The sequence below is a fragment of the Morone saxatilis genome, unplaced genomic scaffold, assembly GCF_004916995.1.
Source record: "Morone saxatilis isolate NCDOM2014 unplaced genomic scaffold, NCSU_SB_2.0 Contig19, whole genome shotgun sequence".
NCBI classification, from domain to species: domain Eukaryota; kingdom Metazoa; phylum Chordata; class Actinopteri; family Moronidae; genus Morone; species Morone saxatilis.
Genome location: NW_023339751.1, coordinates 9,382,935 through 9,393,835, shown reverse-complemented (window position 1 = coordinate 9,393,835; position 10,901 = coordinate 9,382,935). Strand labels below are relative to the sequence as shown.

General features: G+C 40.0%; 4 protein-coding genes across 7 annotated transcripts in view; 1 reads left to right on the top strand and 3 right to left on the bottom strand.

The window, feature by feature from the left end:
- dusp13a (dual specificity phosphatase 13a) overlaps positions 1–633 on the bottom strand; it is a 3,565-nt gene extending 2,932 nt beyond the window's left edge. Inside the window, exon 1 of the mRNA XM_035663100.1 lies at positions 392–633. The gene's annotated coding sequence lies outside the window, so the exon portion shown is untranslated. The remainder of the gene's footprint in view (positions 1–391) is intronic.
- Positions 634–1,436: 803 nt separating this feature from the next.
- On the bottom strand, positions 1,437–2,689 carry zgc:153981 (dual specificity protein phosphatase family protein). Of its 2 annotated transcripts, none has more exons than XM_035663103.1 (3): positions 2,530–2,689; positions 2,124–2,341; positions 1,437–2,036 (listed from the first exon to the last, which is right to left on the bottom strand). In XM_035663103.1, exons 1-3 carry the CDS (start codon positions 2,652–2,654, stop codon positions 1,825–1,827), a joined length of 555 nt encoding a protein of 184 aa, XP_035518996.1. In that variant the 5' UTR covers positions 2,655–2,689; the 3' UTR covers positions 1,437–1,824. The 2 variants fall into 2 exon arrangements, with proteins under 2 accessions (XP_035518996.1, XP_035518997.1); XM_035663104.1 differs by having other exon boundaries at positions 2,454–2,588.
- A 359-nt stretch (positions 2,690–3,048) lies between these two features.
- On the bottom strand, positions 3,049–4,187 carry LOC118329124 (dual specificity protein phosphatase 13-like). Of its 2 annotated transcripts, none has more exons than XM_035663102.1 (3): positions 3,711–4,187; positions 3,384–3,598; positions 3,049–3,296 (listed from the first exon to the last, which is right to left on the bottom strand). In XM_035663102.1, the coding sequence occupies exons 1-3, from the start codon at positions 3,842–3,844 to the stop codon at positions 3,088–3,090; spliced, it is 558 nt and encodes a 185-aa protein (XP_035518995.1). In that variant the 5' UTR covers positions 3,845–4,187; the 3' UTR covers positions 3,049–3,087. The 2 variants fall into 2 exon arrangements, with proteins under 2 accessions (XP_035518995.1, XP_035518994.1); XM_035663101.1 differs by having other exon boundaries at positions 3,682–4,177.
- A 108-nt stretch (positions 4,188–4,295) lies between these two features.
- Positions 4,296–10,895, top strand: LOC118329122 (sphingomyelin synthase-related protein 1-like). 2 transcript variants are annotated; one of them, XM_035663097.1, is made up of 6 exons: positions 4,296–4,412; positions 7,631–8,257; positions 8,361–8,456; positions 8,618–8,735; positions 8,947–9,097; positions 10,030–10,895. In XM_035663097.1, exons 2-6 carry the CDS (start codon positions 7,635–7,637, stop codon positions 10,332–10,334), a joined length of 1,293 nt encoding a protein of 430 aa, XP_035518990.1. In that variant the 5' UTR covers positions 4,296–4,412; positions 7,631–7,634; the 3' UTR covers positions 10,335–10,895. The 2 variants fall into 2 exon arrangements, with proteins under 2 accessions (XP_035518990.1, XP_035518991.1); XM_035663098.1 differs by lacking the exon at positions 4,296–4,412 and adding an exon at positions 4,601–4,864.
- Positions 10,896–10,901: the final 6 nt, after the last annotated feature.

The window sequence follows — 10,901 nt, the reverse complement described above, 5'->3', positions numbered from 1 at the left end:
TTATATTTCATGAGCTCCTTGTACATTTTGAATGCAAAATTGTAAAGGAAAGATGTCAAATATTTGTAGGGAAGTAAAAAGTACTGAAATGAAGTAGAAATAGAAAGTGTCATGAAAGTAAAGTACAAGTACCTCAAATTTATATAATATTTTAGAGTAAATGTACTTATTCCACCATCGACACAAAAACAGAAAGAAAAAAAAGAAAAGAAATATATTAGGTGTTGTATGAAACATGTTCTGTAATGTTAAATTATATGCAAAGTTTTCTTAACAAACACCTCATAATTACCTTTTCTTAGAAAACTAATACAATCATCTCCAGTGATAAAGAGAAAAAGATAAAGAGATGACACTCACAAAACTAATATTTATACTCTTGTGAACTTACCTCACTTCAAGGCAGAGAAAACTCTTCTCCTACTGTGTTCGCTGTTATTTCTGTATAAACTCTCACACACACATATGACTGCAGCCTGTCTCCTTTATATAACTCTGTAATCATACACTCAGAGTGGGAAATCATCCTGCAGAATGCATTTATCAGCAGTTCAGCACTTCAACACATTTAATCCATTTTTACTACATTCTTGTAGTCTTATTCCTTTGGACGACAATGTGGCATTATGCTGTGAACTTTAACATTAGTTCACTTGCTCAGTTTCCATGACCGCAGACTGTTGTGTAATACACCGCTGTACTGTGTGTGTGTGTCTCTGTGCCTGCTGCTCTTCTGCTTTCAGAAACATGATCCAGGCTGTGAATAACATTCACCACTGACGTGTTAACTTTATCTGTGTTGTGTTGATTACATCATGCTGAGTTATTTTCATGAATCAATAATGTTATGCTCATTGCATAACCTGTTTATATAAATGTACCCATGTTTTTATTATGAGTTCAAAATGATTTAAAACTCAATAAATGTCACAATTTTTCATTTTTCACAATCATAATATTATTATCCCATATATTATTCTATTTTTTTATTTTTTATTTTTTTACTTAAATCTATTTATTTGCCTTATCAAGGATAATTTATATGTGTACCTGTACTGTATCAATCTATTGCTTGTTTTTGTTAATAGTTATAGCAGCAATAAGGAACTTTAAGTTTTAGTTGATTCTGGCGGCCCCTGTGGACAAAAGCGGTAGTGTTTCCACCACCTCGTTTCATTGATTTCAAGGGGAATCTGACAGAATCTGACCCCTGTGGCAGGCATTAAGAATAAATAGAAATAGCCTTCTAGCTGTTTTCTTTATGAAGGTAATCAGGGGGGAGGCATCAGTATTAAATTGAAACTGTTTCATAACCAATAAAACGTAAAAGTTTAATAGGTCTTTGTTAAATGAAAATAGTTGTTAGTGTTTTTGATGAGAGAGGACATGTCTGTGTTAATGCAAAATGATTTAGCTGAAACAAAAACAAAACTATATAGTTTGCAACTAATTTTATATCCAAACAGCCAAAATATTTAAATGAAATATCATAAAATGTCTTTAATGGACATTCACAACAGGTCATGAAGTTGTATTTACAAAGCTTGTGCCTGACAAAACTGACATTTAAATACAGTTTGAACATTAAAAACAAAACTCAGACATATAATATATATACAATATTTCACAACACGTTGCTGCTGTACCCAGAAGTCAAAAAGTAGACCAGAAATAATCCAACTCACACCCTGACTACATCATACACAAATCGAATTATTATTTACAGATTAGAGTGCAGAGTCACACACGGAAATGGAGACAAGACATGAGATGAGTAATGTGATGAAGGAGCGTATGAAGGAGGTGAAGAAAGAGAGAGAGATGTCAGAGAAGAGGACACATCCTCCGTTTGAGTGTCAGCCGCTCATCCAGCTTGAGGAGCAGGGACAGGAAATTCTGGTTGGGGTAAATGGCTCTTTTTTGGACCACACGCCTCAGAGCATCTCTCAGAGAGAGGCGCTGCCGCAGCATCAAGTAGGCCAGGACCAAAGTGGCCGATCGACTCACGCCCATGATGCAATGCACCAGCACCTTTCCTGTAGAGCAGGATAGAGAATGTGAAAGAAAATAGAGAAAAAGTACAAAATTATAACCGTTTGATGGGACACATTCATATTCTGTACCGTCTTTGCTCTTCAGGGCTTTATGCATGAAGTCAGCCGCGGGTTTGAAATACAGACTGAGGTCAAAGCGCTCTGAATCCTCAGCCGGGATGCCAAAGTAAACACAGGTGTTCCCGTAAAAACTCTGGTCACCGATGCTGCCCTGCTTGTAGTGCGCTGCATTCAGGACATGAGTGATGCCAAGCTTATGTAATGTCTTTCTATTCTGTGCTACAGCCCTGAAAAACAAACAAAAAAGAGACAAACAGGGAATAAATGTCAAACAGTTTGATGGATTGATATAAAGATAAACAGGGACTCTAGGAAAACACACACAGGGACTTTACTAACAGGCTGATAAAACAGATCAATTCCTCTCTTGCAGAGCTTATGAAGTCTTCCCAGCAACAAACACACCGGCACTCACACATTTCCTATGTACAGGTTGGGCCAGACTTCATCCACTGGCGTGAGCTCCAATGTGCAGGAATCCAGGATGCGCTCTAGCTCCTTAATGAGCGCCAGGTCCTGTGGCTGCTTGCTCCCTGACATTCTCCCTGGACACAGTGTGCTCCTCCAACACTGCTCCTGCTGTCTGTGTCCACTGTCCCTTCACTGCCAGCCTCTGAGCAGCTCAGTGAGAGACGTGAGCAGGTGGCTGTTTGAATGCCCCTTGGCTCCAAAATTAGCTCTGTGTGTTCAGTGAGTTCTCTTTGACTGGATGCAGAGTTATTTAACATTGCTGTTGCATTGATCTGCCTGTTCACTGTTCACTGACGGGGACTCTCTCTGCCACCACTAAGGTCACATCGAAAGAGGACGAGGGAGGGGAGGGGTGGACACAATCAAACTGTTTAGTGTATACATACATAGTAAATGGTACAAATGGAGACAGTCTTGCATGGGTTTAAATGAGGAACACTGACTTCTGCTGACTAAGGGAGGACAATTCTATGGATTTATTTTGTAGGGTCGCTCTTTTGTTTCATTTTGCCTCAATCGACCCTTCGTCCTGCAGTTTTCGGTCCAGGGCTATAAGCTGTCGCAGGAAGCCTCGGTTTGGGAAAATCCAGCGTTTCTCTTGCACACAGCGCACAGAAGACAGGAGGCTGAGGTGGTGATGAATCATCAGGTAGGCTAGGACCAATGCAGCCGAGCGACTCACACCCACAGCACAGTGCACAAACACCTTTCCTGGAAATCAATAACAAGAAAAGGCACAAATAAAGAAAATACAGAGTATTTCTATGTAGTGTCACATGTGTGGCAGCTTCACAGTACCTCCTGATGTCAAAGCCTGGTGAATGAACTCAGCAGCAGGGTAGAAAAAAGGTGAAAGGTCAAATGTTGGCAGGTCATTGGCTGGGACTCCGTAGTATTTCACTGTGGTTCCATAAAAATCATCACTCCCCTTACAGCAGAGCTTTCCATGCGCTGCGTTCAGCACATGAGTGATGCCTAGCTGCCACAGCCCGAGCTTGTCATGAGACATAAACCTGACACAAATACCAAATATTATAAATTAATAACAATCCCGACACATGTGTATATGAACTTAAACAAAGCACAAGATACTTACATGTCTCCCAGATACAGGTTTGGCCATACCTCATCTCCGTGGCGACAGGAGCGTGGAGCTGAATGTAAAACCTCCTCCAGCTCTTGGAGAGACGGGATCTTCCACATCCCCTTTGAATCCTGTGCACTCTTTTCCTCTTCGTCTGGGTCTGTGTCGCTGACATTTCTCTGCTCTGAGTCTTGTGGATCACATCTCACCTCAGAGGCAGCAGCCAGGAATGTTTTCCTGTCAGCCATTTTTGAGTTTAGAGAGTGGAAACTATTGTTATTTCCCTAAAACGAACTGCTGCCTGCCGCCTTCACTTTGGTTTGCTGCATCACTCAGCCTTTTGACTGTCAAAAACAGGTGGTGCAGTTTTGCTCAGACTCTCAGCCAAACTCTCACACGTGGAAATGTGTTTAACATTACTGGTTTCAAAACCACTGCTTGTGCTTTTCTTTGGGTCAAATTCAACCAAATAATCCATTAAATACACCTTTTTTTGTGGATCTAGGGAAAAAATGACTTCTAAGATCCTAATTGATCCTCAGTGTGGCCAGCAGATGTCAGTGTACTTAAAGTAGCAGCCCAGCACAAAGCTACCAGCTCTTCTTTACTGGTGTTGTTTATTAGTGTCTCTTCCTGTTTGGTGTTGCCTAGTTGTCAGAAGCATGTTAGTCATGAAAAAGTCCTGCGAGTTAGACAGACAGCTCATCCACACCCTCTGACAGCACACTGACTGTGGATCTTTGGTAAGAGAGACAGCTACTGTTTAATATAATTAATTAATAAGTAAGTTTGAAACTACATTTACTTTTCTGTGACTTGTTTGTTGTCCTTTCTACTTTTTGTTTCTAACTTTCAACACCATCAGGAAAATATGATGAAATCTCTCAGAGTTGATCTCATGCTCAAATGTTGCTGTCCGGTGTTGCATTGTGGTGAACAGACTATGAGCCCTTTGTCAAATTGTGTCTCTCTCTGTCACACACACACACACACACACAAGCGCTTTCTCTCTCACAGCTGTGTGTCAGTGCTCACTGTGACTCACTGTAAGCCAGCCAAACAAGCTGACATGGCACTTATGAATCCCCAAGTAAAGCCTCAGGCAGAGACGCTGCAGGATGTTGCCAGTAAAATCTAGAGGCTAGTTAAAAATAACTTATTTCTCTCAGAGGGGAACAGAGCAGCAGCTACCCAGGTGAGTTACTGCAGACATTTTTAATACTGATCAGTTGATAAGCTGAATTGTTCTGTATGGATCCTTCACTGGCAACAGGCCTCAATATGATCTGCATTACTGACGGCAAACTTCAGTCGGTGTGAGGGTCATTGGGAGCTTTTCATCACCAAACTATGCTTACTAACAAAATATATTTTAAAATATGTTTAAACAGTGAGTTGGTGTCAATAATGTGATGTTATATTAGGTGAGATTGATCTAAGGGTGATATTCCTTCGAAATGTGTAGTAATGTGGGAATGACATTTTATTGATTGTTTCACATAAATACATTCAAATAAGTTACCAAAAAAGTGTTTCACTTAACTCTAATGCAACATTTAAGACTAGAATATGATATTTAAGATGTATGATAATATTATATTAAAATGTCAGCTGATATTTTTGTTCTTATATCACAATATTTTGCATAGAGCTTAAGCAGTGAATTTGTTAGTCGATAAAAAACTTTTTCAAGCAAAAATGTCAAATATTTGATGGTTCCAGTTTTTCAAATTCCATTATGGCTTAAAAAAGTGGAAAAGAATGTCACAATTTCCTGGTCCAAGGTGATGTGTTGTTTGACCATCAATTTATTGTAATGTAAGACAACAAAAAGTGGAAAACTCTCATATTGGGAAAGCTGAAACCATCAAATATTTGACATCTTTGCTAGAAAAAAGGGTTTCATTAATAAATCCAAATAATTTCTACCAACCGATTAATCAACTAATCGTTTGAGCTCAAGTGAGGATTCGCTTTTCTTGTTGACATGACAATAAACTGAATATATTTTGGTTTCAGACGGTTGGTTTGGACATTAAATGCATTTTAAGACATCAGTTGGGCTTTTGGAAATTGCAAATGGGAATTTTTCACAATTTTCTGATGTTTTACAAACCAAACGCATAATCAATTAATTGAGCAGATCAGTTCATAATGAAAATAATCATTAGTTGCCGCCCTAAAAGTGAAGTAGTTCCCAGATTTAATTATTCTCACTCAATTACTTATCAGCTCTGTATGAGTGTTTATTGCTATCTCATCACAGTAGTATTCTTTAATAAGCCTTTAACACTTCCCTGCTGTCTCATTCATTCCTGATAACTAAAGCTGCTTACTTGGGTGATTTTAGGTCTGTATCTGCTGTCTAATCTGCTCGTATCGCTCACATTCAGCAGTTAACAGTCGTACAGTCATGTTGTCTGAGCCTTGCAGACCTTTGGAGCAGCAGGGAGTACAGGGCGATCGGCGCTGTGATTTGCTTATCAGGGGTCAAAGGATAAAAAAAACGAGAGAAAAGCACAGAGCAAAGAATCAGTTTCATCAATACCTGAGTCTGTCTGTGGGAGAGGAACTTATTCTGCTGGTGTTGTGTAAACCCTGAATGGTTAGTGACTCACTGTTTTTCTTTGGAAACGACTGCTATGACACATACAGGATGGTCACACTCGGCGAGGATGAATTCCTGTTTGTTTGTTTTGGTTTGAAACATAAAACATAAGCTTCATTTATGTGGCTCAGTGCATGTTGTCAGTGTATATTTACACCGTAAGCCACCGCTCTGCCACTGTACAGTCACAGACCTGATCACAGATTATGTAATAGCTCTAAGTATCCTGCTGGGTCACGCCGAATAAGAGCTCAAACAAGCTGCCCCAACAGGAGATTACCTCTATGCTCACCGGTGGCCTGACTGGTCATAGTGATATTTCTGCCTTCACAGGATGTTTTAGTGACTGTTCACTTAAAGAGGAAGTCAATTGTAATCATTTATGACTTGTTTTAGTCTTTTATTAAGCAAAAGTGGATTTTGTTTGTGATTTCAGCTCCTTAAATGTCAGGAATTTCTTTATTTATGACTGCAACTCATAATTGTTTTCATTATTAATTAATCATTTAGTCTTTGAAATATCAGAATGAAAATTGTCACAATTTCCCAGATTCATAGGGGATATGTTCAAATAGTCAAAACACCAAAATATTAGTTTTTCATGATGTAAAAGAGAAAAAGCAGCCTTTTTTCACATTTGAGAGGCTGGAAAGAGAAGAGATTGTTTGGAGTTTGTGCTTGAAAATGACTAAAAAGACAATCAGCCTGTTGAAAAAATAACTAATCCTCACATATTTGCTGTCATTGTGTGTTAAGTCTCATTCTATTATAGAGTGAGCTTGAAGCCTTACACAGTGTCTCTGTTATTCTGCTATTAGACCAAATGGACAGTGCAGCTCATTTTACAGCTGAAACAAGTCAATTTGTTGATTGACAGAAAATTAAACAAATGTTCTGCTCCTTCAATGTGATTTTTCTCTGTTTTATGTCAGTGTAAACTGAATCTGTGGGTTTTAGACTGCTGATTGGATAAAACAAGACATTTGAAGATGTATCATCATGACCTTGGAAGAATATGATGGGCATTTTTTGCTATTTTCTTACATTTTATAGACCAAACAACAAATTAAGAGAATAATTAAGAGAATAATTGTCAGATTAATCTTTAATTAAAATAATTGTTAGTTGCAGCTCTAGCTCATTTATATAGTAGTAGTTGTGATCTGTAACATGCAAATTGCATACTAATCTCAATGGGTGCCTTTCTTCAGGCAGCTTTGCATTCAAACAATAGGACTGAGAGTGAGAGTGATAAAATCAAGAATTGATCAAGAACAGTGGTGAGAGAGAAGTGGTACTTAATCAATCAGATGTTAATACGTGACTTAACTCTGTGTATGTCTGTGTCTGCAGTGTCATGGCACCGTCAGAGGACAGTGTGAGTGCCTGGAGCTGTAAGCAGGTGGCCCAGTGGCTGCAGGAAGAAGGTTTTGGGGAGTATGTGGAGTTATTGTGTACCCAGCACCGCCTGGACGGCCTCAGCCTGCTGGCTCTGACTGAGGCCGACCTGCGTGGGCCTCCGCTGGGTCTTACCGTGCTGGGAGACATCAAGAGGTTGACCATAGCCCTCCGCCGGCTCCAGAGACAGAACCAGGCCCAGCTGGAGGAGCTGGGTCTCCGGCCTACAGACAGTTTCCCTGCTGGGCTCTCGCTGGGTGCTGTAGGGGTCGAGTGGAGCTGTGACGGAGCCGACAGGAGGTACAACGGAGGTGATCGGTCATGTAACGGCACTGAGCTGCGGCTGAGGAACGGTGATAGGTCTGGATATGGCTCAGGAGCGGCTCTGTGCCATATGCACTCCAACGGGAGGTGTAGGCAGCACCTGGCTGGTAGATTGGACCCAGAGGTGTGGAAGACGGTCCTCAGTACCATTTATGTCTTTTTTGTGTTTGGATTCACATCGTTTGTCATGGTCCTCGTACATGAACGTGTCCCAGACACAAGGACATACCCGCCACTGCCTGACATATTCCTTGACAGGTATAAGTGCATGTATGCTGAGCAACTACCCAGACTCCATAGTTCATGTACACTCTCCTGCACTTCTCATATATGCACTGATACATGTTTTGTGCTCTGACAGTGTTCCCAGAATCCCTTGGGCTTTTGCAATGGCTGAAGCCTGTGGCGTCATCCTGTGTTATATGTTTATTTTGATCCTGCTCCTTCACAAACACAGGTAGCCCACAGATCCAGATATTCCCATCACTGATATACTGTGTTATAATAATATGTGCAAATAAACCACAAATCACTGCTGAGATAAGTGGTATTTGTAATGCAAATATAGTTCTATCTAAATGCATGTAGGTTATGAAGTGCTGTTTGTCTCCGTTTCAGGTCCATTCTCTTCAGACGGCTGTGTTCTCTGATGGGAACGGTGTTTTTGCTTCGATGTTGCACCATGTTTGTTACCTCACTCTCTGTCCCTGGCCAGCACCTGAAGTGTGCCAGTAAGGTGGGAAGCACACATGAGAACAACATGAGATTATGTGCAGACTAGATATGTTTGGCTATTTTCAGGTCTGAGGTAGCCAGTAATTCTTGTTGCCATTGGCAGTATTACAGTTTATTCTTGACTCAGCATTCCCACTGTGATAACTGATGAACAGCTGCCACTGTGATTCAAAGCACCACTGATAACTCTGGTGTGTTTTTTTGTTCCCCAGACTTACGGTGATACCTTGGGAAAGATACAGAGGGCGCTAGCGATCTGGAGTGGATTTGGGATGACTCTGACAGGAGTCCAAACTTGTGGAGACTACATGTTCAGTGGACACACTGTTGTCATCACAATGCTCAACTTTTTCGTGACTGAATGTGAGTGTTAATTACTTTTTTGTCTGCTTTAAAGTGTGACCTTTGTTAAAGGATAACGCTATATTTTTCTTATCGTCAACAAATTCCATGAAAAGAAACCAATAATGTGCTGTGCTAGTACTGTCTGACTTCCCTCCCTTGTCTGTGGCTCTCAGTGCCAAGTCCTTTGGTTCCTGTTAAAGAAATCTTTAAAAAGAAGTCACAAATGTATAGTTTCATTTAAAAAAAGAGACATGGTAATTTCCATAAACAGCTAGACACTGCAGTTTTTAACAAACATTACTCAAAAGGGGAGTAATAGTCCGACTGTTGCAGTTTCAGTATTACAGTATACACAGTATAGCATATATATTACATTATAGCTGTAAAATCAGGCATAATAAAACCATCAGTTAAACTTATAACAACTTTCTCCTTTTTTAATGGGATTTATATGCATAGTGCTGTAGAGGTCTTTATGTAGTTCAATCCAAACAGCTACAGCTAGGATACATAAGTAACTGCATGTGCTGCCACACAGTGACACATGTAGGCCATTAGTACAACAGGATGTGTGATTTGGTTATAGATCTAGATTATCTATTATTATCTGGTAACTAGAGCTCGCTGTAATTTGTCTGTGGTTTGGCAGAATATTAATTTAAATAATTTAAATAAACTGTACCAAACCTTCGATACTCTTGGCGTTGTAGTTTTTAGCAAACGCCACTCAGACAAGAAAAAATACTGCTTTTATTGGGAACTACTTTCAGCAGTAGACTAATACACAGTTGCTGTGCAAGTCAGTATTTACAAAAGCAGGATGGTGTAGTTGGGACTGCTTCAACTTAAATTACAGTGCTGGTGTTATACTTGTTATTTGGTCTTTTCATGGGATTTGTTAAGAATATGAAAAAATCGATTTATCCTTTAATTATTCATTTCAATTACAGACACTCCACGAACCTGGAATCTGATTCACACTATCTCCTGGGTTTTAAACCTGTTTGGGATTTTCTTCATTCTGGCGGCTCACGAGCACTACTCCATCGACGTGTTCATCGCTTTCTACATCACTACCCGCCTCTTCCTCTACTACCACACCTTAGCTAACACCCGTGCCTACCAGCACAGCCGGAGGGCGCGCATTTGGTTCCCCATGTTCTCCTTCTTTGAGTGCAATGTGAACGGACCTGTCCCCAACCAGTATCACTGGCCCTTCGACAAACCTGCCTTCATGAAAACTCTGATCGGATAGAGTATTCTGTCAAAGATCAGCAGTGTGCAATGTGCATGGACTTTAATGTTAAAGCCGAAATGAGAAACGTTTTACTTGAAATGCTGCTTCTTATCTGAGGGTGGTTATAGGTTTATTTTTGTGGGATTTTTTCCCTCATTGTATAAATGCATTATCTTTATTTTGTCGATTGATCTTATGTTCAAAGGAATAGTTGGACACTTTTGGGAAATATGTTTATTTACTTATGTGCCAAAAGCTGTTTGAGAAGATTAACAGTATTACACTCTTGTCTCTGTCTGTTTTAAATATCACGCTAAAGCCAGCGGTTGGTAAGCTTAGCTTAGCATTAAGACTGGAAGACAAACTCTGTTTGAAGCACTTCTGAGTCAATTAACATTGGTTTAATCTGTATAAAAACTGAAGTGTTAAGATGACAATTTCTGATGACAACAAGATTGCAGGAAGGCTGTTCCAGCCAAGGAATAATCTCCCTCGCCTTCGTTACCATTTTAAACTTCAGTTTTTGTACAAATTTTTGAGCTTTACAGGAGCTGGTGGGTAAGACGGAGCCACGCTAGCTGTTTC